The 26,778-nt window shown below is 43.7% G+C and overlaps 1 protein-coding gene across 1 annotated transcript; it reads left to right on the top strand.

Moving 5' to 3' along the window:
• Positions 1 to 4,516: 4,516 nt before the first annotated feature.
• On the top strand, positions 4,517 to 17,163 carry SLC2A3 (solute carrier family 2 member 3). The gene is given in 10 exon segments (NM_001009770.1): positions 4,517 to 4,646; positions 6,594 to 6,686; positions 7,233 to 7,393; positions 7,941 to 8,181; positions 8,831 to 8,993; positions 9,255 to 9,442; positions 12,584 to 12,688; positions 13,043 to 13,144; positions 13,737 to 13,940; positions 14,704 to 17,163. Coding segments are annotated over 10 exon segments (1,485 nt in total). The 5' UTR covers positions 4,517 to 4,631; the 3' UTR covers positions 14,917 to 17,163.
• Positions 17,164 to 26,778: the final 9,615 nt, after the last annotated feature.

Raw genomic sequence — 26,778 nt, 5'->3', positions numbered from 1 at the left:
CAGGAGTCCATGGGAGGGAAGAGGAGGGAAGGTGAAAGGGAGGGAGATCTGAAACCTGTTTGCGGTGGCTAAACTCAAACTGATCTGTCGCAAAGAGTCAGAGACAACTGAGCGACTGAACTGAACTGAACTGAGGGCATATTAAGTTAAATAAAGTATAATATTAAAAGTGGCCACTAATTTTTTTCATTTTTTTATATGTGGCTACTGGAAAATTTTTAATTTCATACGTGACTCACATTATATTCCTAATAGTCAGCACTGATCTAGATTATTCAATAACTTGTTGAAGTGACTTGATTAGGAGATGATGCGATTATATTTTGGTTTGTATGCATGCTAGTCTCTTTGTGTGAAGCTAAGTCACTTCAGTCGTGTCAGATATTTTTAATTTAAGGTAATTCATCTAGCACTGGTGTGTGAGAGATTAACTTTTGAACATGTTGGAGGAGCAGAAGAAAATCATAAGGATCTGGGAGATGGGATTAGGTCCTTCAGGATCAATTGGAATGATGAATGGTTGAAACCCTGTTTAGACAGGAAAATCAACATTTCTCAAATTTTTTCTTTCTTCACCCTGAGAGTTTTATTTTCTACCCTGAAAATAAGTAGTGTTTTCAGATTCACAATCAACTCCATTTACACCTAGCCTAATAAAAGAAGATTAATAAATAACATCCAGTGCAAAAGTTGTTCTTGAGGAGGAATATTACAAATACTAGCAAAGAGTAGAATTAACTTTGGATATCTTCAAAGCAGTCACTAGCTTTTTTGTTGGGCCTTGAAATACCATTTACATTGTTCTCTTGAAGAGGTAGTTTTCCCTGTCTTTATCTTGACAAGGTAAACGTGTTTACAGCCCTTTGTCTCCAGGCTTTAGGATTTGGGATCTATTTGTTTTCCTGCTTAGTTATCGCATTTCCAAACATCTTCTGACAAAGGAACCCGAAACTGGGGTTGAGATTCTCGGTGGCAAATACCTGCATCTGGATCTAAGAGATTTCAGGTCATGATCCCCATTCTTCTAAGCTGACCTCCCTTAAACTATTAAGCAGGGATTTCATGCCAATTCCTCCCCAACAGATTCCATTTTGAAATTTATCCACCCCATTGCCTCCTCCTGTTTTCAGTAAAGATGGAAAAACACCACACAGGAATTAAATGACACAGGAGACCCACTGTAGGACAGTTTGCTGGTCTCCCTGGCTTGCTTCCTAGAGGCTGGTTGTCTGAGCTGTGGCTCCTGACTGCATGGAGCTTGGAAGCTAGTGCTGCCTGCTTCCAAAGTGCTCCCAAGACCCCAGCCCCCGCAACCAATCCCCCCAACACTTTACTAGCAAACAGTCGTCTTGAGCAACTGTTATCTGTGGCCCAGGATGAGGATTGCTTAACTGAGAGGTCCCTGTCACCTTGGGGACAAGCCAGGTTCCTGATCAGGTTTCGGAGAAACCCACCTGCTCTAGGAGCATTGTCTCAATATGCTCAGCCTACTCTTAAATTCTTGAGATCCCGTTGAATTTCAGTGTTTACCGTTTAAAAATACCATTTTAAAAAAAAGAGTTTGCTCTATCCCTCTCAGCCACTCAGCCACTTTCTTAAAGGCAGTCTGAGTTGAGCCACCGCAAGCAGGTTTCAGATCTCCCTCCCTTCCACCCTCCCTCCTCTTCTGGCAAGAAGGAAAAACCTACAGGTTTCAGACATCGAAAACTTGACCCTGGGAATTGCTTCACTACTCTGATTTTATACAAATCATTTGAGACAGATATAATTCTAGGCCTTCACAATGATTTCATCTGTCCTTTCAATAAATACAGGGAAAATAATTCTCCTGGAATCACGTTGGAGCCTGCTCTGAGTGGATGAAGGGGTCCGAAAGACCTATTTTTTCTTTCGCTGGTGCCATTTGCTCTTGCAAAAGAGTAAAAAAAAATAATTCTAAAGCAAATGAAAAGAAATAAAGACAAAGTGATTTACAGCTAAGAATGACACGGTGAGGAAATTCCCTGGTGGTGCCGTGGTTAGGACTCTGCGCTTTCACTGCTGAAGGTAGGGGTTCAATCGCTGGACAAGGAACTAGGATCCCACAAGCTGTGCGGACAAAAAAAAAGAATGATATTCTGACACAAATAATAAATAAAAATCAAAGATTAAAAAAGAATGAAGAAAAAGACACGCATCTCTGTGTGAACCTTCAGGGTCCAGCCTCCAGCCTCCTGGTGCCGATGAGCACGTAACAAGACTGGCAGGACTGAGGAGGGCATCTGAACTGCTCATTTTAGTACATTTAAAATTGAAGCAGCTGAAAATATTTTCCCATCAAACACAGCTTTGTTGTTTTAATTAGAACGACTTATTACTGTAGCTGTAGAAAACAGAGTCTATGATGGAGATGTGTCGTAAACGAAATGTATACACTGGATTTCAAAGACTTACTAGGGAAAAAAAAGTAAACTATTTTAATATAAATTAATATATATACTTACATTATTTGTTCAAATAGTATTATTTTGGCTATCAGGTCAAATAAAATAATTATGAAAATCATTTCTTTCTAATGTTTTTCTTTTAAAAATTTTAATGTGGTCACTTAGAAAACTTATATAAATGGCTTAGATTGAATTTCTGCTGGCAGCGCTGCCATACAGGATATTCTTTGTCCTTAGGCTGCTAAACTCAGTTGCTGTGGTAACTAAAGGGGCCTCCTGGCTCAGGGTTTCCTGGAATACAGGGGGGTGACTCGGGGGAGGGGAGGCAGGACTCATGGGAAGGTTTTTTTGGAAGTCACGTTTCACTCATCGCCAGTTTTCTCCGCTAACAGCCAGACTGAATAATGCCTTCATTTAGTGGTGATAATTTTGTAACGTATATAAATATCAAACCAGGTGTGACTGAGCTCTCTTCTCTGTCCACCTGAAACTATCACAACATTGTTAATCGGCTATACTCCAAGACAGAAGAAAAAGTTTAAAAAGATAAAACCAAAAAACTTTTATCCCCCCAAAATAATAAAAAATACCGAATCAGTATGTTGTACACCTAAAACTAATATAAAAATGTCAGTCAATCATACTTCAGTTGTTTTTTTTTTTTAATCCTCATTTAAGGACAGACCACATGAGGTGGTTTGTTTCAGGCCCCGTAGTGCCAGTTTGGATTCCAGGTGCCCAACCAAAACCCCAAAGGAAGATACACTATCAGCAGTGACTCCTCCAGCCAAATTCTACCTCTTCACCTGTTTCTGCCCCTCTTCCCCCGGCTGGGGTTGCTAGGCTACAGATTAATAGGCATTGGGAACTTGACTATTGATAATTTCCCACCATAAAGGCCTGACATAATTGCTCACCCAACTCTTTAACTACAACTAAACTGCCCCCCTTCCTTTACTCTCACATGGGAGTCACTTCACTGGCCTTTTATTTTCCTTCATCTTCCTCTGCTCTCATTTTCCTTCTATCTTTTTCCTCCTCATCTTGCTCACTTCTCTTGTATGGCTTGGAAATCAGATGTGTATCTCATGCTTTTCTCTCACAGCCTAGAAGGAATAGGATGTTGGCAGTTCTCTCCAGCTGTGTAAGAAGCAGTTGCCCTGGTCCCTCTTGAATGTTTGAAGTGGAAGAAGGGGAGCACCGTCGATTCCTGAGGGCCTGGATTTTTTGATCTTCTCTACTGATGAATCCCCAACTTCTTTCTGATACACAGTTTGTGCTCTGCAAATAAAATACCTGTTTAATGGAACCTTACAGCTGTTCTCTCTCTAGATGCTGTCAACATGGGACTAGGGGCAAAACACTGCAGAGTGGGTGGGATTCAGCTGGGTGGGAAGCTGGTGAACAACATTTTCAGGAGTGTGGATTGTGTCCCAGGCCAGCTGATTCTCTGCTTCCTGGAACCCAGGAAGAATTGGTTTGGCTCCTGGATATTCAGGTTTTCCCCCAGGAGAGACTATGCTAAGTCAGAGGGCAAGTGGAGCCAAAAGCTCTTCCAATTCTTCCTTCTTTGGCTTTCCTTCTCCAGACTGTCCTTCCCTCCCCTCCAAGATTGTAGACACAGCCTGCAATCAAAGAGCAGCTGATAAAGTCATAGGATTATGAATGTTTTCTGTTCACATCCAGCGACCTTTGCCGAATATGGATAGCCTTTATTCTCACCTTTTTACGGATTGATTCAATTCTGAGCCCTTGCGAGAGCAAAAAATAAAGTGTATCTGCCCTCCCTCCAGGGTTTTTCTGGTAGCATTTTGTCTGTGAAACGTGCTCTTAAAACGGGGAAGGAGGAGAAGCTTTAAAAAAAAAAAATGAAGTAGGGTGGGGGCAGGATGTGGTTTTCCAAAGCAGGCTTGAAGGGTGGGTTGGGGGGTGTTGCCTAGGGAGGGGGCAGTGTTTGAGGTCTACACTTACGAGGAGCTCCAAAGATTGGAGGCGGGTAGGGTGGGGCTGGGGGCTTGTCTCCCGGGCTCCGCCCTCTCCGAAGCTTATATAGGCGCATGAGATATAGGCTCCGCTACTGAGGACCTGGAGGAAAACTTGCCGCCGATAGAGGACATTTTGGAGGTTTTGCTGCCTGGAAGAGGGGTCTCTGGAGTCCCACTCCTAGATCTTTATCGAAGATTTGAAAAGAATTAAATTAGGGCCATGGGGACCACGAAGGTAAGAGCGATACGGTTACCGGTTATTTTTGCCGGCTTGGGTTGCACTCGGAAAGGCAAGCTATACCGGCGTTGGCTGAGCTCTGTTCCGCGGAGTCACCTAGCAATCTGGAAGCCTTTCCCATTGCTCTCCCAGCCTGCAGTGCCGCACTTACACAATTCTTTTCGGATGTCATGTCCTATGAAGGATTTATCCCAGTTCCATTCACCTTCTTGGTGTGGGAAAAGTCACCTGGAGAAGTTGTTTGTATTACACACATGGGTGTGTGTGTTTGTGTTTTCTTTAATACAATTACATGCTTTTGAGGATGTGAAGTTGAGCGTTCAGGGGATCGGGGGCGTATGGTGGTGTTGATGCTTTAGACCTTGAAAAGACCTGAGGTTTGTTTTGGGGGTGCCGGGTCGGTGTCCAGCCATCATCTGTTCTATGACTTGTGGGATTCCCTGAATTACCTAAGGAGAGAGAATTCCATGATTGTAACCGCACAGTATATTTATTATTGAGTGTTGTGGATGCGGTATTTGCTGGGAGAAGGGCATTTTCACTAAGGTAATTTATCTGAAAATAAAAGATGGGAGAAGGGATGAAAAAGTAGGAAGGCCCTCAGGAGTTAAATGATGAGAGAAAATAAGAGGTTTCTACTAAAAGGAGTGAATGAAATAGAAAGCGCTGCCCCCGCTGGCCTCGGGGGTACTTAGATGCCGGTGGAGGCAAGGTCAATTTGGGGAACTGTTAACTCGAGGCCTGCCACTGCCTGACTTGATAGGGAAGGAGTTTAAGATGAGAAAGGGTTGGCGGGGGCGGGGAGCTCTCAGGCATAAAAACTGAGCTCTCTTGGGGTGGAAATTAAGATCACACCTACTAGAATTATCCCCGACAAGGTGAGTGATGACTGGGTTGGTTTCAGCACAGCCCCCTCACAAAATGTCTCCATTTTGGATTGGGAGTCAGCTTGTTCTCGCCCCCTGGTGGGTGGGTGGGGGATAGCAGTACCTCTTTAAGGGAACGGGAAGAATTTCAGATGGGACCAAGGAAGGGTACGGTGGTACGGCGGGCGGATCCTGCACATTCTGGGACCCAGAGTTGCGAGCAGCCTGGTGATGACGACACATCAGTACCACTCGTGCTTTTGTGGAATTTGGGGTACGGGTGAGCCTACACTGGCTCTAGCTGGTCGCGGAATAATCTGTTCTAAGAACAATCCTAAGGCTTTGCTGTCTGCCCTCAGTTTTTTCTATCCCTGAGCACAATTCTGTGCTTGCCTGGGGATTTATTTACCTGGGGCTGCTGTTTGAATACTGACAAACGGACTAACCCAGTTCTCCTAACTTGTCCCTTCCAAAATTTTCTTTCCAGAATTTCCCCAGGTTTACTCTTCATGATCATCTATATCACCAGATAAGCTCTTCAGTTCTTTTGTGTTCCTTATTCACTACCTAAACGGTTAAGTTGTTGTTTTCATACTACCAACCAGCTGAGTTCTAGTACATTAATCTCTTGTTTTTTAATTTTCTTTTTTTAAATTTTATCTTCATGGTATTTCTCTTTTTTAAATTATGAAAGTATAATAACACATTTACAGGAGACTTGGAAAATACAGAACAAAGTTACATATATATTAAAATTTTTTTCAGTAGATATATCAAGATTTTTAGTTGGAGTTTTCAATATCAAACTCAAAAATTAATAGAATGAATATACAGAAAAGTAAAAGAATGTGGTAGACCTGAAAAGCACTATGAACCAGTTCAACCTAATGAAGATTTACACAATTTTCAGATAACAGCAGAATACAAATTCAAGTTCCCAGAGACTGTAAACTGGGAGGCACTGGAACGTATCCGGGGCATAAAACAAGGTGCAAAAATCTCATGGTGCGTTCTCCTTAATAAGAGCCAGTCATGGATCAAGAATTTTAAGGAATGTTCTTCTCTACCCTCCCCGCAGGTCACCACACCTCTGATCTTCGCCATCTCGATTGCTACCATAGGCTCTTTCCAGTTTGGCTACAACACTGGAGTCATCAATGCTCCTGAGGCGGTGAGTGCCAGGCAACAAGAGTTTTGAGTTTGGAATGGGGAAAGTATTCCTTTAGGTAGGGTTTCCAGAATTATCATGCTTAGACAGACTTGGTAGCTCACTTGGCTAAGACTGAGATGGGGCATGATATTGGTGGGGATCTAATTGAATCATTGATCAAAGCAAGAGGCTCAGGGCAGGGGCTCCCTGCACCCTGGACTGGGCCCATTCATCCTCTCACCCTCTGGTGACACACTTCCCTTATTGTCCCCTAGAGGTTAGTTACAAAGTCGGGGTGCAGGGGTGCGGTGTGAAATCATCCCTGAACAGAAGTACATCAGTACTACTACCTACTGGCATTTTCAGGACAACTAAGTTATTCAGATTTAGTAACATGAATTCCAGTGTTACCTGTCTTTTCCATTGCCATCTATTTATTCCCTCGACGCTCTACCTAGAAAGTAACTGGAACACAGTTCTCTTAGGGAGGGGAAGATCCTGAGTGTTTGTATCTTTTCTCATCCAACTATAATGGTCTTTTCTCCCACCACCCATTTTAATTGGCAGATCATAAAAGACTTTCTCAATTACACTTTGGAAGAACGGTCAGAAACACCCCCGTCCAGCGTGCTCCTCACATCCCTGTGGTCCTTGTCTGTGGCCATCTTCTCCGTGGGTGGTATGATTGGTTCCTTCTCCGTCGGACTCTTTGTCAACCGATTTGGCAGGTATTGACCAGAAACTGTGCAAGGAAGGGGGCTATACCTTTTGCACTGAAGACAAGCATTAAGGCTTAGAGCAGGGAGGTGATGGTGCATTTGAATAGAAAGCCTGTAACATTCCCATCAAGGGAAAACCAATCCCGAAGACTCGTCTCCATCCTCCTCCCCCACCCCCCAGCCACATTAAGGCGTAATGATGAATCTGGGGTGGAGTGGGACAGTTTTAATTTCTAGCAAAATTTCTAGCTGATGGATGCTGTAGTTTGTGGATAACTTTGAGAACAAATGGCCTTGAAGTGCTTCCTAAAATCCTACCTGATAGCTAAGACGTAGAGGAGAAAATCTGCGACAAGTTCTTTAGGTGAGTCTTATGTAGGCCGAGGCGTAGGAACCATTAGTCCTGATTATCCCGATCAGATATGTCCTGATAATAGAAAGTGGAAAAGTTTGACCAAAAGATGTATGAGCCTGGAGAATGGTAGAGTGACCAGGAAAGAAGGGGAGAGGTGGACTCTGTTTTGCAAATTTCCCTTATCTTTGTTTAATCTTCCAGGCGCAACTCAATGCTTATTGTCAACCTGTTGGCCATAGCTGGCGGCTGCCTTATGGGATTCTGCAAAATAGCAGAGTCAGTTGAAATGCTGATTTTGGGCCGACTGATTATCGGCCTCTTCTGCGGACTCTGCACAGGATTCGTGCCTATGTACATTGGAGAGATCTCCCCTACTGCCCTGCGGGGTGCCTTTGGTACTCTCAACCAGCTGGGCATCGTTATCGGAATTCTGGTGGCCCAGGTACTCTAGAACTTATTGAATGTTCATTCATGGCTCGTTAAATGAATTTACACAGATAAAGTCACCAAAAATAATGTGTGGCACAGGGAACTATATTCAATATTCTATGATAAACACAATGGAAAAGAATATTTTAAAAAGGTTTTGTGTATATATATATATAACTGAATCACTTTGCTGTACATTGGTACTTAAATCAACCATGCTTCAATTTTTACAAACAAAATATGTCTGGCACTTATTCAACTGCATATGTTTCAGATATTAATATTACTAGCGCTCATAGATGGCTAAGGAAACAAGTAGGGTAGAAAAAGAAAAAGCTATCTTTCCCTGTGATAGAAGGCCAGATGATTTTCTGAACTTTTTTTTTTTTTTAATCAATTTGTGGCTTTCCCAATGGCTCAGTGGATAAAGAATCTACCTGCAGTGCAGGAGACACAGGAGACTCTGGTTTGATCCCTGGATTGGGACGTTCCCCTGGAGGAGGAAATGATAACCCACTCCAGTATTCTTGCCTGGAGAATCCCATGGACAGAGGAGCCTGGGGGGCTACAGTCCAAAGTGTCACAATGAGTCAGACATGACTGAGCAACTAAGCATGTGGCCTCTAAAGTATGGAATTTATAGTACTGTCTTTGGTTTCTAGATCTTTGGTCTAAAAGTCATCTTGGGGACTGAAGATCTGTGGCCTCTGCTGCTGGGCTTCACCATCTTACCAGCCATCATCCAGTGCGCTGCTCTTCCATTTTGCCCTGAAAGTCCTAGATTCTTGCTCATTAACAGAAAGGAGGAGGAGAAGGCAAAGGAGAGTGAGTATCCTTCATGCTTTGTAGGAGCCTCGAGACTGTAGTTTAAGATGAGGGTTTTGGATCTGGTTCTTGTCAGCTCCTTTCCGTGCCCTTCAGAACCTGAGCGGAGAATTGTCTGATTTCTCTGAAGTCATATGGGGTGAGGGGTGAGAAGGCAAGTTCAGGCCAGACACAGGGCTCCTCAGAGTGGCATTTTCCCAGCTGTCTCATGGGGGCAAGGCATTAGCCAGCACCTTATCTGTGACCTCTCCTCTTCCGCAGTCCTTCAGAGACTCTGGGGCACCGAGGACGTGGCTCAGGACATCCAGGAGATGAAGGACGAGAGTATGCGGATGTCGCAGGAGAAGCAAGTCACAGTGCTGGAGCTCTTCCGTGCCCCCAACTACCGGCAGCCCATCATCATCTCCATCATGCTCCAGCTCTCCCAGCAGCTCTCTGGGATCAACGCGGTAAGTGTCCATTCGGGGCAGATGTGTCCAGCCCATTTCACTGGAATCACCTGACCAGCTTCCCTGGTGACTCCGTGGTAAAGAATCACCTGCCAATTCAGGAAAATGAGGGTTGGATCCCTAGGTCAGGAAGATCCCCTGGAGGAGGAAGTGGCAACCCGCTCCACTTTTCTTGCCTTGAAAATCCCATGGACAGAGGAGGGCTACAATCCATGGCGTCACAAAGATTCAGACAGGACTTAGTGACTAAACAACAACACACCTGACCAGAGGGGAGCCGCACTGGCCGCTGCTCACCTTCTGATATACCCAGGGCCTCCCACAATGTTTGCCTGGTAGTGGTTTCTCAGAAAAGGCACATTATCCAGGTTTAGACTTGCCTTTGGATTTATCTTCTAAAGTTATATCTATAATACACGTTTGTGTGGCAAAATGAGAGAGTGAAAAATTTCTCACCCTTAGTCTTAGAACTTGTCATGAACATTTGTCCTCTTCCAGATTTTTTTTTTTAACATTTTGGAGTATCGTAATTTATCTAATTTTTATTCATCCTCTGTTTTGGACTGCTTATTTTCTTTTTGACTGTGCCTCTCAGCTTGCAGGATCTTACTTCTCCAACTGGGAATCAAACCTGTGCCCCCTGCATTGGAAGTGAGGAGTTACCAGGCCACCACAGTGAAACTGCTAAGTCCTAGTCACTGGATCACCAGGGAATTCCCAACCATTCATTTTTAAATACCCAGTTCTCTTTAACTCTGATCTGTCTTGGCTGATGTCATCAATGATAACATAGGCCATGTAATCCAAGCAGATCTGAGAATTGACACACCTTGGGGTTTTTTTCCCAGGACTTTACAAACTGAAATCCGTGTAAAGCCCTAGGGAGCAATTAGGAGGTGTGAGGGTACCCAGACAGAGCTGGCCTTACCATTGTGTATATTTTTTACAACTTAGAATAGTGACTGTGATTGTTTAAAGTGAGGGGCCAAATGGAAGCTAGCATCGGGCAGGTAGCCATGGTATTCTGTGCAAAAGTCTGCTTTCTTTTGAGTCCTGGGTGTGAGCAGAGAAGGTATTCCTACACCTCTGTCCTTTTGCAGATAAAATATTTGGATACATTTGGATATGGAGAACACTCCAGACCTCTAAGTACCAATTCATGAGCTGAGGGTTTGCCATCATAATATGATCAGTGTGATCAAACCATTTTATGACAAAGCAGTTTTGCAAAAAATACATGACAACTTAAAACAGTAAGTTGGTCCTTAGCCTCTCTCCCTAACGCACCACAAGAAAACTTGTTTGTGCTTCCCCTGAGGGATTAGAGGCTGTTATATTAGAACCTGGGAGGGAAGATAGTCTGAAAAGTCCTCTTGGGTGGTTCCGATGGATCTCAGTCTCAAATTTCCTCATTTGAAAAATCACTGTAATAAAATGTACACTCAGAACTTTCCAGAACAGTGAAACTGGGACTAGAGGGAGGTGTCCAGGTATAAAATGGGTCCTGAGAAGGCCACCGTCTTCAATTCTACACCCCAGGCACTTGCTTGCTTCCCTCAAGTCTGATCCCTGCAGAACAGGATCAGAGAAAGACCACCCTGGGAAAGTTAAATGATGGATGAGTGCTCTGCAGGCAGGACCCTTCCCCCTTCCCACCTCCACTTCAGTAAATGGTGGGTGAAAGTCACTTTTCCAACCTACCTTTGAACAGACTATGTTTTCTAATCTCCCTTAAAGGTAAGAGCCTGGACAGTGTTTACCCAGCAAAGTAAAGCTGGCTTTCGGTAGGATGATGTAGGGGTGAGCTTAACCTGGCTCCAAGGTTCCAGGCAGCATGACTTTATTATAAGAAGTTTGCTTGAGGTGTGTATGTCTGAGTTAGGTTTTTGATGTGTGTGCTTTTATATAAGGAGAATTGGCATAATTGTTCATCTCTAGTTTTAACTGTTCAAATGTCTTTCCTTACAAGCTTTATGTTATTAAATATTCTTGGAATTTTTTTAAAAAACAAAATTTAAATTAGATCACCCTTGCTTTTCTCCCAGAGCAGCAGTTTTTAATGAGGATGACACTACTTATATCAGTTTCCAAGAGCACAGCCTGAATCTTATTTTGGAAAATATACATGGTTTCTATCTTAGGCTGTAGGGCTTTGAAGACTTGTTTCTGCACAGTCACTCCCAATGTGGAAGTGTATGTTGATCAAAACTCTGATGAAGAACTTTTCCCTGACAGTCCAGTGGTTAAGACTCAGCACTTCCTATGCAGGGGGCACGAGTTCAGTCCCTGGTTAGGAACTAAGATCTCACATGCCGCATGGTACAGCCAAAAACTAAAGATAAATAACAATAAGAACAAAAGAAACAGAATGTACCACACTAACTTTTTTTTTAAGTCTGCTGAATAGGGGCTGCCATGGAGGCAGATATTCTGGGTGAAATCATAAACTCCTAAACCAAGCCTAAGAGCCTGAGCAACCTAGATCCTGTTGCCTTGTTATCTTCAGGTCTGAGTCCAGTGTTTCCACATCTCTTAAGTTATGGTAGTTGTGGCAGCCCTACATTAGCACAGTGTTGACCAAATAATAAGAATAGTATAAACTGTAGCTTATTTAATAGTGTGCATTCAATTAAAATAATCACTGGTGTTATTTACTAAAACACTTGTAAAGATCCAGTGCCTGGAATTCCAGCCCACGTTCTAAAAACAAGCAGGCTGAGGTTTCTCTTCTGTTTCTTCACTATCAAGTTGATCCATCAACGCCTGTCATTGTTGGTGGGGGTGGGAGTTGGGGTGAGAGTCTATCGGTAAAGCAGAATTGAAAAACTTAACAGGACTTAAGCCGCTCTCTCTTAAGTTACTAAAAGCAGACTTCAGGAAGAGACTAAATGGAGCAGTAAGAATGAGCATAGTTCAGAGGGAAAAAATGGAACTAAGTAGCTGCAGTTGAAGACGACTAAGAAGAAAATAAGTTACAAAAGAGCATTTGTTTGCAGAAAAGATACTGTGATTGAACAACAGCAACAAAAAATTGCTAGAAAGTACTCCTGAACTTCGGTGACTTTTGAGTTGATTTTTTGAGGGTTCAGTGCAACTGCTACGCACAACTGTATTTCACAGCAGCACCTTTTGTTCCGTTAGGTGTTCTACTACTCGACAGGAATCTTCAAAGATGCGGGTGTCCAGGAGCCGGTCTACGCCACTATCGGTGCAGGTGTGGTCAACACCATCTTCACTGTGGTGTCTGTAAGTCAGATGTTTTGATCATTTTCAAGCAGGGTGGAGAATTCTTGGTACACATATTCAAGTATAGGTGGCATGTCCTTCCATCTCCCTGCTGCCTTTTAGTTAAACCTTTTTTGTTGTAATTCCCTGTGGGGGAAAAGAGGCATTGAATGATGGGTGAATGAAAAGATGGGCAAAGGGAAGCACAGAGGGGACCATGGAGGATGCTCTTAACTCAGAGCTAGAAGAGAGGCAGTGTGACTATCGCACGTACCCTGCTGCTGATCAGGCAGCTTCCAGTAGCTCATACAGTGTCTTCATGAAAAAGAAAGTGACATTGTTTCATGGGTTCTTTTTCTAAATCATTTTTTTTAGGTGTTCTTGGTGGAAAGGGCTGGGAGGAGGACTCTACACCTGATTGGCCTTGGAGGGATGGCTTTTTGTTCCATCCTCATGACAATTTCTTTGTTACTAAAGGTGAGTACTCTTTGTAAAGGAAAGAGAGAAGTTGGGAAAGGTGAGGGGGTGGGTCGTCGAGGTTTGGCAATTATACAAGTGAACTTTGAGAGAAGCAATAGGTGCAGAGGTTTAAGAAAAGTGGATTTTCAGAGATAGATAATTAAATTGCTGTCATCCCTATAGTTATATGACATATAGCTTATAAAATACATGGTCTCATTTCATTCTCAAAGAGATGTTAAGGTCATTAGTCTGGTTTCATGACTGATGAAATGGTCTCAGAATGTGCAGAATGACACGTGTGATCATACTGCTAAGATTCTTAAGACCTAAGGCTGCTAGGACTTCCTTGACAGTCCAGTGGTTAAGAATCCGCCCTCCAGCACAGGGAGTGAGGGTTCAATCCCTGGTCAGGAAACGAAGATCCCACATTCTGCATGGCGCAGCCAAAACAAAAACAAGGACAACAAAGCCCAAGGTTTCTAGGTCCAGTAACTCCTTTACATCATGGGATAGAAGGAACTTTTCATCAGTCCTCATCTGTGGGAAGCTGACGCCTACCTGGGCATGCTGTCTTTAATACTAACTTTCCTCTGTTCCTTTCTCATAGGATAATTACAGCTGGATGAGCTTTATCTGTATTGGGGCCATCCTGGTCTTTGTGGCCTTCTTTGAAATTGGCCCAGGCCCCATTCCCTGGTTTATTGTGGCTGAACTCTTTGGCCAGGGACCCCGCCCAGCAGCCATGGCAGTGGCCGGTTGTTCCAACTGGACCTCCAACTTTTTGGTTGGACTGCTCTTCCCCTCAGCCACGGTAAGTAACTTAAAACTCATCCAACCCTTGTTGAAACCAATTAATACATAGTTCTGCTTAGGAACAGAATAGCAATGTTAGGCCTTAGGATTCCAAATCAATATTTAAAATCCATCATTTGATGTAGCATTAATGGCCAGATCCAAAAGGCTCACTGAGGATAGGATGTTAATGATGAGGTAGGTCCTATCGTAAAATGGCCTAGAGTTGATTTGTTAAATAAAGGAACTAGCAGTGGACATCTAGGATGCATTTCCAATTTTTGTGAGTCTTTCAGAAACCCAGATTTAAAAAAAATAATCAAAAGGACTTTTCTGCTGGTCCTTTGGTTAAGAATTCGCCTGCCAAAGCAGAAGACAAGGGTTCGATCCCTGGTTTGGGAAGACTTCACCTGCCACATGCTTCACAATAAGAGAAGCCCACACACGGAAACTAAAGAGTAGCCCTCGCTCACGGCAACTAGAGAAAGCCCAACCACAGCAGCAAAGACCTGGTGCAGCCAGAAATAAATAAAAAATAGTGATGTCAATCAAAAGTCCTAAAAACTCAATAGGTATTTGGAAATGGCTAACTTTAATGACTAGGAAAAGGAATGACACAAAATTGCAGAGAAATCTAGGAAGTTACCAATGAAATCATGAGCAAGTCTCTGAAGAGACTGCACTGTTTTGATGAAGTCTAGGGGGGGTTATGCCTTCAAGGCTATTGGAAATATGATTGTGAGGGAACTGACTGACTCTTCTGTTCTGTATCTCTTCACCAGTTCTACTTAGGTGCCTACGTTTTCATCGTCTTCACTGTCTTCCTCGTTATCTTCTGGGTCTTCACCTTCTTCAAAGTTCCTGAGACCCGTGGCAGGACTTTTGAGGAAATTACACGAGCCTTTGAAGGGCAGGTGCAGACAGGAACCCGCGGTGAGAAAGGCCCCATCATGGAGATGAACAGCATCCAGCCCACGAAGGACACCAATGCCTAAGACGTGCCTCCTACCCACCTCCCTCCCGTCACGAAAAGCAACCTCCCCCTGAGCAAGCGGGGAGACCTCATCAGGTTGTAACCCAGGACTGTTTCTGAATGCTGCTACTCCATTCCTTTCTCATCCACATACTCGATGGGCGCTCAGAGGATCCCAAAGCTGGGGTTAGTCGTTGTGTTCAATGGCTTTTAAAATTTTCATTTCTTGGACATTCTCTTCAGTTCAGGAGAGACCAAGTAAACCTACCTTCATTTCAGGAGGGATTGGCCACTTGGTATGTGACAACTTGGCCAGCTCTCGCTCCCTTAGGTTCTAAAATTGCCTCAAGGCATTTTTGGGAATGGGCTAGAAGGTGCCATTCCTCCAGCCTCAGACTCACCAGGAAGCAGGTACACTTAAGAGTGGAGGGCAGAGAGGGATTCCATAAGAGCTCCTTCACTTCCGTACAGCTCTGCTGAGCAAATTAACTTGAGTTTTATTTATTTTATCTTCTGGTTTTATTGCATAAATATTTATTTTTTTAAATATAAAGTAATTTTACCAAATAATGAAAGCATAAGGAAATTGAGGTTAGAGGGAGGTGCTTCAAGAGAGGTTATAGGGTGGAAGATTTGATACCGAAGAGGTTAAGGTGCAATAAGGGAAGGATTTAGGGAGAAAGGTCATGCATGATTGAGGGATGCATGATGTGGTGTGTGAGGTTTGCACGTTGCCTCTTAAAACAATTCCTATCCTTCAGATAAAAACTCTCAACTTTCTCAGAAAAGTCATGTGCCTGTATAAAGAAGCTATTGGTTTCCTTTGGAACTTTTTTCTTCGTTTAAGATTATATGTAGTATTACTTGAAATCTAGGATTATTGCTAAGGTGGGCATTTTAGTTAATAGGGGTTTATGGGTTCTAATTTTGGATGGAGTCCAGAGAAGGGACGGTTATTTCTACAAATCCTCTCTCCCCTCACTGGACCAAGCAGCTTCTTTCTCTAGTAAACTCACTTTTATTAAAAAAAATATTCCTATCACCCATCTGGTGGGAGAGCCTCCCAAGTGAGCAACCAAAAGTCTTGGTTCTTGGTAGAGGTTCATTATTTCTTCAGCTTGTTGTTTAGAGGATTTTAGATGTTGACTTTTATTTTGCTTTAAGCCATAGCTTTAAAAGAAGTTAGAGATGTTTATAGCTAACTTGGAATTAGTAACCTCAGCGCTGGAAGACAATTTTTTTTTTCCTGAACGATTATTATCCAGTTGACGTGTGTTATTACATGAGAGTCATCTCATGCTTGTTTATGTCTGTTTACCGTGTCAAGTTACCCTTGTTACCACGTTACCATAGTGTTATGTCAGGTGTCCTCTGAGGGACTTGAACCTTCCTGTAGACCACACGTGACAGTCTGTGTGGATGTGCGGTAAGGCCCACACATGAGCGTAAATGTGTGTGCACCGTCACGAAGCAGTTGCTGGTTATCTTGTTAGGTTCCTAAGGCCCCTATTGGGTATAAAGTGTTCAGACTTGTGTATATGTAAACAACACTGCCTCTGCTGGGTGGAATCTGCATCAGTGGTTTTCTTTGAAACTTCAGAGTTCATCTCATCTGGCTGCCTTTCCTTGTTGGAGAGGACAGAGAGAACTCCCTAAATGTTGAGACTGAGAGTGGAGGACTCACTCTCCACTCAGACAGCAGGAGAAGACAGGAAAGAGTGTGAGACCAGGACATGATGCCTCCTGGGTGCGCTAGAAGGGCGTCATGGGGGAGAGGGAGGCATTCTGAAGGGGACAATAGATCTGGGGTGGCCAGAGGGTTTGCTGAGATGGAGGGATTGCATTTGCCGCAGCCCACGGCCACCTCCAGGATCATCCAGTATTTTTAGAAGTGGAGACTGGGCTCTTCATCCCTCCTTCATATGTTACTTGACCTCCCTTTCCCTCTTTGGTGCTTACATATTTCAAGCCCTTCAGTCAAACCCTTGCCTATGACAGTATTTTGGTTCTAAGTTCTCACCATTCCCTCTGGTTGCTGAGGCTTTGGGTACAAAACTCGCAGAGCCTTGGGACAGGGCTTTGCTGTGACGGGAGACTGTCCTCCAACTGCACCTCTGCTCCAGCTCAGACCAGTGGGTTGGCAGTGGTGCAGCATGGAATTTTTCCCAGTTCTCAGTGACCAGGTTGTGAATAATTTCCAAATGGATTTTTTCTATTATTGTTACTACGGTTCTTTGTTTTGAAATAAAATTCTGAATGTACATAATATAACATCACAGGCTTGGTTTTTTGTGTGTGTGGGGTTGGGGGGGGGGACCTTCCTCTGTAACAAGTCAGCTTTAAACACCGTGTGGCTGCTCAGTACTTGTTATAACCTAAATAAGTTTCTTATACAAGAGTTTTGTACAAATGAAAATAGCCATATTCATTTATTATGCGCAGATGAAATGGAAAAGCCTTAGTGCATTGCCTTGCATACTTAATAAATTATGTTGCTTGCTTTCACCAGTGAGAATTCTTCTGATTTTTCTCTTATGCTCTTTTCTATTTCCTTTCTCCTCCAGTCTTTGATCTCTGAAATTCATCCTACATTAATGTCAGGGTATTCATATATATACATATATGTGTGTATTATGTTTTCCCAATGGCTCAGCAGTAAAGAACCCACCTGCAGTGCAGGAGATGTGAGAGATGCAGTTTCAGTTCCTGGGAGGGGAAGATACTCCTTGGAGTAGGAAACAGCAACCCCTATTTTGCCTGGAGAATCCCATGGACAGAGGATCCTGGTAGACTACAGTCCATGGAATTGCAGAGTTGGACACAATTGAGCAAGCACATTGTATATATATCACATATATACATTTATATCACATCTATATATATGTATACACATCGAACACATACATGTTTATGTCACTGTACAATAGCTTCCAATCAGTTACTACTCTGGCTTAACACAACCCCTCCAGGGGCAGGGTCCCTGCTAACTCTCCGTTTGATTCACTGTTTTTTTTAATTTTTTATTTTACATTCAGCTACAGCTGATTTTGTGAAGATAAGTGAAGGACAGGAAAGCATGGCATGCTACAGTCCAGGGGATCACAAAGAGTTGGACATGAGAGGGACTAAACAACAAAAATAGCTAATTTACATGTTTTTAATTTCAGGTGTACAGCAAAGTGATTCACTTACATATATATCCATTCTTTTTCATTCTTTTCCCATATAGGCTACTACTGAGTATTGAGTAGAGTTGCCTGTGTTATACAGTAGATCCTTAGTATTTTATATATGGTAGTGCATGTATGTTAACCCCAAACTAATTTATCCCTCCCCATGTTGTTTACCCTTTGGTTAACCATAGATTTGTTTTTTTTTTTTTTTTAATCTTTAATTCTTACATGCATTCCCAAACATGAACCTCCCCCCCACCCATAGATTTGTTTTTGAAGTCTGTAAGTCTGTTTCAGTTCTGTAAATATGCTCATCTCATTTGTATCTTTTTTTTTTTTTTGAGGTCACATATATAAGTGCCATATTTGTCTTCCTCTGTCTGACTTCACTCAGTATGATCATCTCTAGGTTCATCCTGATTCAACCAACACTTAATTTACGTAAGAAAACACCTCATACCCATGATGGGCACTCAACATTTTGATGCTTTCCTTCATGTAGTTATGAAACTCCCTTGCCCAGTTTCCATTCATTTACTACAGATATCTGAAAGGCTACTCTTATTTCTACGAGGCCCAAGCAGGAGCTCCATAAAGACTTCCTCGCTCCCGACATAACCTTGCACTGTGGTTCTCTGTGTGTTAGGGGTGGAATGAAAGGATGGAATACCTGGCCATCAGCGAGTGCATCATATTCTCCACAATTGGTTGCTTTAGCTCCTTTTTTCCACCTTTGCTTCCTTATAATTCATTCTCCACATGACTAGAGTGTTCTTTTAAAATCAGATCATGTTGGGACTTCACTGGTGGTCCAGTGGTTAGGCATTCACACTTCCACTGGAGGTGTGGGCACAGGTTCAATCCCAGCTTGGGGAACGAAGATCCCATATGCTGCGTGGTATGGCCAAAAGATAATTTAAAAGATCAGAACATGTCAATTCCTTGTTCAAAGCCACTTAAAGCAGTCATGCTTAAAATAGTATCCAGGCTTTTCAGGGGACGGTATCTAGAGGATTTCAGAATGGACCAGGGTTCGACCTACATAGTTGGCTGTCTACAACACAACCTCTAACAAAACTAGGCTGTCTGGGACTCCTGGTGATAGAATTACAAGAAGGTTGGGGAAGCATCAAAGCCTACAGATGGTAGGGGGCTCATGCTGTGAGATCTGAAGATCTAATGAGGTGGTCTGAAATGAAAAAGCATGTCAGCAGGACTTATGGTGGGTCCATGGGAGCCAAATATGTCCTTGACAGGATCAAGCAGGATTTCCTTGAGCAGAAAATCATGAAAGTGTTGAAGGCAAAAGGGAAAGCACAACACTTAAGTCAGAAAGCCAAATTTAAAAAGATTTCTAGGAACTTTCCTGGTGGTCCGGTGGTTAAGACTTGGAGCTTCCAATGTTCTTGGATTCAATCCCTGGTTGAGGAACTAAGATCCTCACATACCATGCACCCAAAAAATAAAAACGGAGGTTTTTGGGTTTTTTTGTGGTGGTGGCAATGTGGAATTCCCTGGTGTCTAGTGGTTAGGATTCCTTCGGTGCTTTCACTGCAGAGGTCTGGGTTAGATCCCTGGTTGGGGAACAGATCCCACAAGCTAAGGGGTGCAGCCAAAATAAATAAGTGAAATGGAAACGTTTGAGCAGTAAAAAAAAAGAAGAAAAAAAATAGTATCCAGACTCCTTTGCTATGGCCTATAAACCGGGTGACCATACATCCCAGTTTATTCCTATTACCCTGGTGCAACTTTTCTCTTTTCATTCATTCTTATAACTGTCCTGACACTTTAAGTTCTGCTTCCCTTGCCTAAAAAGTTTACTTCTTCAGCTTCATTTCTTGTACTCTCTTTGGTCACTGAAGTCTAGTCTCACTGGTTTTCTAGCTCTCCTATACATCAAGTTCATGATCACTTAGGTTCTTATCACTTCTCTTGTGCTTGAAATATTCTGCCTCAGAATTTTGCAATGCTGAGTCTATTTGTGCATGAGGATTTAGTGACGCTCTACAGAGAATAAGCTCCAAAAAACAAGTACCATGTCTTGTTACGCCTAGCACACTGCCTGACATAGAATTTTTATTAAGTGTATGAATCTGACTTCTATCAAGATTAAAAGTTTTACAACTAAAAACATAAAGAAGGGCTTCCTGGCAGCTCAGTGGTAAAGAATCCAATTGCCAGTACAGGAGATGAGATCAGGGTTCGAGCCCTGATCCGGGAAGATCCCACATGCCTTGGAGCAACAAAGCCCAAGTGCCACAACTACCGAGCCTGTGCTCTGCAACAAGGGAAGCCACCTCAATGGGAAGCCTGTGCACTGCAACTAGAGAATAGCCCCCACTCGCTGCAACTAGACAAAAGCCTGTGCAGCAATGAAGACCCAACACAGCCATAAATAAGTTGGTTAATTTAAAAACATAAAGAACACTGAAACCACACATTGACCCAAACAGGGAAAGTTGAATTTTTAAAAAAAAAAAAGTTATGACAACAAATGAAAAAAGGATGTAAGAGAACTCAGTATGGTATCCCAGGGCTGAAGGAGTGTATCCAAGGAAGTTCAAATTTGGGAGGCCACCTCCCAAAGCTGAGGTTCAGAGCTCACTGGAAAAGGCGCAGTCACAATCTACCTGCTAGCAGAGGAATGCGCAGGCCAGCGCTGGTGTGCATTCCCCAGGCAAGTAGGAGACAAACTCTCCAGAGCTGAAGGCTAGATACCTGAGTGTTCAGAGGACCTGAGGCCAACAACAGGTGAGAGGACTGGGGCCTGGTGAAGACTGATTGCTTAGGGCCGGGGGTGCGGGTGGGGTGGAGTGGGGGTTACTGTAAGATGGCTGAGGGAGCTTGCATCCTGCCTGCATGGCTGGGACTGGGACACCATCAGGTGGTCTCTCATCTACCCTGTTGATCTGTGGTGGTTCAGCGGGTAAAGAACCTGCCTGCCCCCTGCAGGCAGAGAAGGCAGTGGCACCCTACTCCAATACTCTTGCCTGGGAAACCCCATGGATGGAGGAGCCTGGAAGGCTGCAGTCCATGGGGTCGCTGAGGGTCGGACACGACTCAGCGACTTCACTTTCACGCGTTGGAGAAGGAAATGGCAACCCACTCCAGTGTTCTTGCCTGGAGAATCCCAGGGACGGGGGAGCCTGGTGGGCTGCCGTCTATGGGGTTGCACAGAGTCGGACACGACTGAAGTGATTTAGCAGCTTAGCAGCAGCCCCCTGCAGGAAATCCAGGAGACCTGGGTTCAATCACTGGGTCAGGACGATCCCCTGGAGGAGGATATGACAAGCCACTCTAGTATTCTTGCCTGGGAAATTCCATGGACAGAGGAGCCTGGCGGGCTACAGTCAATGGGGTCGCGAAAAATCAGACACGACTCAAGTGACAGCATAGCCACTGACACGGGCAGAAGCCCTCTTCCCTATACAGTATCCGCCTAGCACCATCTTCTGAAAAAACTTCATTGGCTCAACACGCCATGGTTTATAGAGAATTCCGAGCATTACAAGACAGGTCCTGAAGGATGAATTTGGAGCTGAGGCAGTAGATTGATAACTGGCAGGATTGTTAGATGCCGGGCTGAAGCGGTACCTTGATGGACAGAATCGCCTCCTTCCACAGCTCCCAAAGCCACCAGATTCCAGATGCAATTCAGGTTGAAACATGCCTTTGTGGGGGACTCGAGGGTGGGGGTGGGGGACCCCAAAGTGTTTACTGCAGAAGTTTGGCCAAGGTTCAACTGGGTGGTCCCTTCTGAGGCTGGGCCAGAATGGTCTTCCCTAGAGCCGGGCAAGTGAGACAGAGGAGAGATATCGAGGGAGCCTCCCAGAGCCCCGGGGCCTTCGAGCCGCCGGATGACGTTCGGGGCGGGGCTGCAGGTGAGGCCTCGGCCCACTCGCTCTGGCTCTACGCTCTGGGTCTTTACCGCGCCGTCCTTTTGGATACCGATTCCCAAAGGGCGGCACCAACGACACTAGTAGCATCAGTGTCGATGATCCCAGGCCACGGTGGCGGCGGCACCGCTGAAACTGCGGGTCCCGCCCTGGGTCTCTCTTCCTCCGGCAGTGGCCGCCCTGCTCCCTCAGCTCCCTCCGCTCCAGCCCAAGGAGCTGCCCGACGCCTGCGTCCGTCGCCTCCCCAGCGCCGCAGTCACCGGAGGCCGCGCTGCGCTGGACCAAAGCGCGGAGCCTGCAGGAGGCGGGGCTTTTGGCCGCGCCGTGGGGAGGGGGGTGGGGCCTCCCGCGAGCCTTCACTGCGCAGGCGCAGGCGGCTCGGAAACTTGTTGGATTCCGTTCGCTTTAGTTCCAGCCTTTTCTGGCTAAAGTCCTGGCCATGCTCGGAAACTAGCAGACCTTCAAATGCCCGTACTTCCCGCCATTCTTATCCTGAAGAGAATTTAGCTACCTTTTCTGGATTGTTCAGGGTTTTGTGGTTTAATTGATAGACTGAGTCACCGAAATTGGATCGCTTTTAGAGATTAAATTCAGATCTCACCTTTAAAAAATGGAATGAATTGTCAAAAGGAATTGCACCCTGTCGGTTAAGTGCTTAAGAACTGGACTAAAGTTAAATACCCAACAAGGTGTAAGGGTGCCAGGTTTTTTCTTTTTTAAGCACCAAAACGTTTTATTGTGAAAAGTTTAATCTTTATCAACCTGAAGTGAGAAAGGGGTCCTATGTTTTAAATCTTCATTTTTATTATGAGATTGAGCCAAGAAGTGGAAGCGACACGAATGTCCAGCAGTGAGTGAATGGATAAACACAATGTAGAGTATGCACCCAAGAGAATATTATACAGGCTGGAAAAGGGCGGAAATCCTGGATATCCTTATGCATGGACGAACCTCGAGGCCACGATATTAAGTGAAATAAGCCAGTCACAAAGAGACAAGTACTGTGTAAGTCTATTTGTATGAAGTATCTAAAGCAGTCAAATTCACAGAAACAAAGTAGAGTATTGGTTACCAGGAACAGGGTAGGGGGAAATTAGAGTTGTTTGATGGGTATACAGCTTCATATTGAAAATGAAAGTCGCTGAGTCATGTCCGACTCTGTGGGACCCCATGGACTGTGTCCGTGGAATTCTCCAGGCCAGAATACTGGAGTGGGTTAAGTATCCCTTCTCCAGGGGATCTTCCCGACCCAGGAATCCAACCGGGGTCTGTTTGGTTCGGTGAGGGCAAGGGCCATCTTGCAGACTTCTTTTTTGGGTAGGGGTGGGGCTTGGGGGTTGCAAACTTTTTGTATTCTTTCATGGCTTTCAGAGCTTTCTTGCCTGTTTGGGTTTTCTTTTAATGTGGTAGTCATTCTTCTATGTCTTACTTTTACTCATTTCCCAATGTGCCTTGGACATTACCCCATATTAGTAACTAAAGAAGAATCTTTCTTCTTTTTAGGTTCTCCATCATAGTATGGATACCACAATGGATCCAACCATCCCCCTCATGGATTGGCATTTAAATGTTTCTCATTTTTTGCCATTTCAACAAAAAGTACAGCAGTAAAGAACTCTGTAAGTGTATCATGTCACACACATGCCAGTATGTATGCTAAATATGGAGTTGATTGATGGGTCAAAGGGTATGGATATTTACAATTTTGGTAAATTGGGCTAAATTGCTTTCCATAGAGGTTGTTCTGTGGGTTTGTTTGTTTGTTTGTTTTAAATAAATGCACTAGTCCCATTAGTGAACACTCCTCCCTCATGTCCTAATCTGCTCCCAAAGGACCCAACAAACTAATGTCATCACATTGGTCGTTAGGATTTCAACATATGAGTTGGAAGGACACAAACATTTAGACCACAACAGTTAAGATAGTCTATAAAAGTTTTAAATTTTTAAGTCCAGTCCATTCATCTTTTTGTTATTTGGTGCTCTGCTCTGCAGGAGCTTGCCAATTATTTAGGCCTTTTCCTTTAAAGAGACAGGAAAAACAGCCTATTGCAGCCTGTGCTTATTCTGAAGAAGAACTTGGGATAGAAGTGAGTCCTTGAAAATAAGACTGCAGTGTGCCCTCTAGGTGTTAAAGGTGAGCTGCTGGAATCTTCCTGGGATCGAGGAGGATTTCCTGTGGGTTGCACTCCACAGTTCATTAACTTGCCGTTCACAGGATGCTCATGATAATAAGAAGCATCTAATGACTTTTTTTTTTTTTTCCCCACACTGCCTGGCATTCAGGATCTTAATTCCCAGTCAGGAATGGAACCCATGTTCCCTGGAATGGAGGTGGAGACTTTTTAAAAATTCATCTTTGGCTGCACTAGGTCATCGTTGCTGAGCACAAGCTTTCTCTATTTGTGGCAGGTGGGGCTCCTCTTTACTTGTGGTGCACGGGTTTCTCACTGCAGTGGCTTCTCTTGTTTTGGAGCACAGGTTTTAGACTTGCAGACTCAGTTGTGGCTAACACGCTTAGTTGCTCTACGGCATGTGGAATCTTCCCAGACCAGGGATGGAACCCAGGCCCCCTGCCTTGGAGGTGGATTCTCAACCACTGGTCCATGAAAGAAGTCCCTCTAATTACTCTTAAAGTACATTTTCTTCCTAAAATACTACGTATTTGCTTAGCGGCATAGTTTCCATTCTACCTGATCAAAGCTCATGTTGGAAAACTTGCCAAAATAAACCAAGAAAAAAACTCACAATTTTTTTTTTTTTTAATATACTAATTTCAAATTAGGCAGAAAGGAAAATACATAGTTTACAATGAACTAGGTAGGCGTCGACTCCCATCCTGACCCTTGGGCTAATTATATTAATACAAAGTAGATCCATTCTAGATCCAAAAAGAGAAGACTAAAGTTTTCTGGGGGCCAAATAAGCAACAGTAACACAGAAGCTACATAAAGATAGGTAAGCAGACAGACTGGGTCAGTGTATGATCCCTGCCTGAAAACGGATCAATTATGGAGTTTCCCTGGTACCTGGTGGATGTAGGGTGCCGTGCTGTTTGACCATATGCACACCTGGTCAAACCCTGGAGCCACACCTCCACTGATCTCAGCATCTGTGTGACTCCAGAGTCATCGAAGAATGCATCAATTTTCTTCTTACAAAAGTCACAGAAACTAAGTATAAATAAAACACTGTCACCTATGAGAACTGCAATTTAGGAGGTGGGCTTCCCTGGTGACTTAGCCGGTAAAGAATCCGCTTGCAGGGCAGGAGACCTGAGTTTGATCCCTGGATTGGGACAACCCCTTGGAGAAGGGAACGGTTACCCACTCCAGTATTCTGGCCTGGAGAATTCCATGGATGGAGGAGCCTGGCAGGCTACAGTCCATGGGATTGAAAAGAGTTGGACACGACTGAGTGACTAAGAACAACACAGTATAGGATGTAAATTAAATGCTTATCAGAAATGACCTAGGTACCAGCACTCAAAACTTTTAGATTAAAATTATAGGACTTCCCTGGTGGTCCAGTGGTTGAGAATCTGCCTGATAATGCATAGGACACAGGTTTGACCTCCGTTTCAGGAAGATTCCACATGCCACGGGATACATAAGTTCATCTGCTGCAACTACTGAAGCCTGAGCGCCCTAGAACCCCTGCTCCGCTACAAGAGAAACCACAGCAGTGAGAAGCCTATACACCAACCAGAGAGCAGCCCCCACTCCCTGCAACTAGAAAAAGCCTGTGCGGCAACAAAGACCCAGTGCAGCCATAAATTAAAAAAAGAAGCAGTTAAAAAAAAAATAGAAAATAAAATTATAGGTGCACCTTTACATACATGAATACACTGAAGACATACTCCAAGGTTTGCTTAATGGCAGATAGAAAAAAAAGGGGCTTCATGACATGAGTGTGGAACATTAGACGTTTAGGGACTTCCCTGAGACGTCCAGTGGTTAAGACTCCATGCTCCCAATGCAAGGTGTACAGGTTAGAACCCTGGTTTGGGAACTAAGATCCCATATACCTCACAGTTTGGTTAAAAAAAAAATGTCGAGTTTAACTACCACATCTCAGTAACAGATTGAGCAGCTATTCAAAAAAGCCAGCAAGTATATAGACAATTTGAATAATATCACCAATCACTTTCACTCAGGCTGCATTTATACCTTGATACACCCAATGACTGAAGAATTACATTATTTTCAAGTGCACATGGAGTAGTCAACAAGATAAACAATATACTGGGCTGTAAAACAGGTCTTGAGACATTTCAAAGCACAGCTCTTACAGAATATATTCTCTGAGCACAATAGAATTGAATTAGAAATCAGTAATGACATTATGATTGAAAAAGCACAAAGTGCTTAGAACAGACTTATAAGTAAGTAATCTGTTGGTCAAAAAATAAGTCATGGGGCTTCCCTGGTGGGCTGTTGGCTAATACTTCGCCTTCCAATGCAAGAGGCGTAGCTTCGATCCCCGGTGAAGGAGCTAAGGTTCCACATGCCTTGCGGTCAAAAAAACCAAAACATAAAACAGAAACAATATTTTAATAAATTCAATAAACACTTTAAATAATGGTTCACATCAAAATAAAGAAAAAAATCACAAAGAAAATTGGAAAGTATTTCCAAATGGGTGATTAAAGAATGCAATATATAAAAAATTGTTAAATGCAGCTAAATCAGTGCTTTGAGAGAAATTTATTGAAGGGTTAATAGGGTAGCAGAGATGTGCCTGCAAACGGGTCTCTCTGCTCAGGCTGAGCGTCCTTGCATATGAGGCGTTCTGCCAAAGAGTCTGGATACAGCC

Source organism: Ovis aries, chromosome 3 (assembly GCF_016772045.2).
Source record: "Ovis aries strain OAR_USU_Benz2616 breed Rambouillet chromosome 3, ARS-UI_Ramb_v3.0, whole genome shotgun sequence".
Lineage (NCBI taxonomy): Eukaryota > Metazoa > Chordata > Mammalia > Artiodactyla > Bovidae > Ovis > Ovis aries.
Note: the sequence above shows the minus strand (reverse complement) of the source record. Positions and strands in the feature narration are given on the sequence as shown.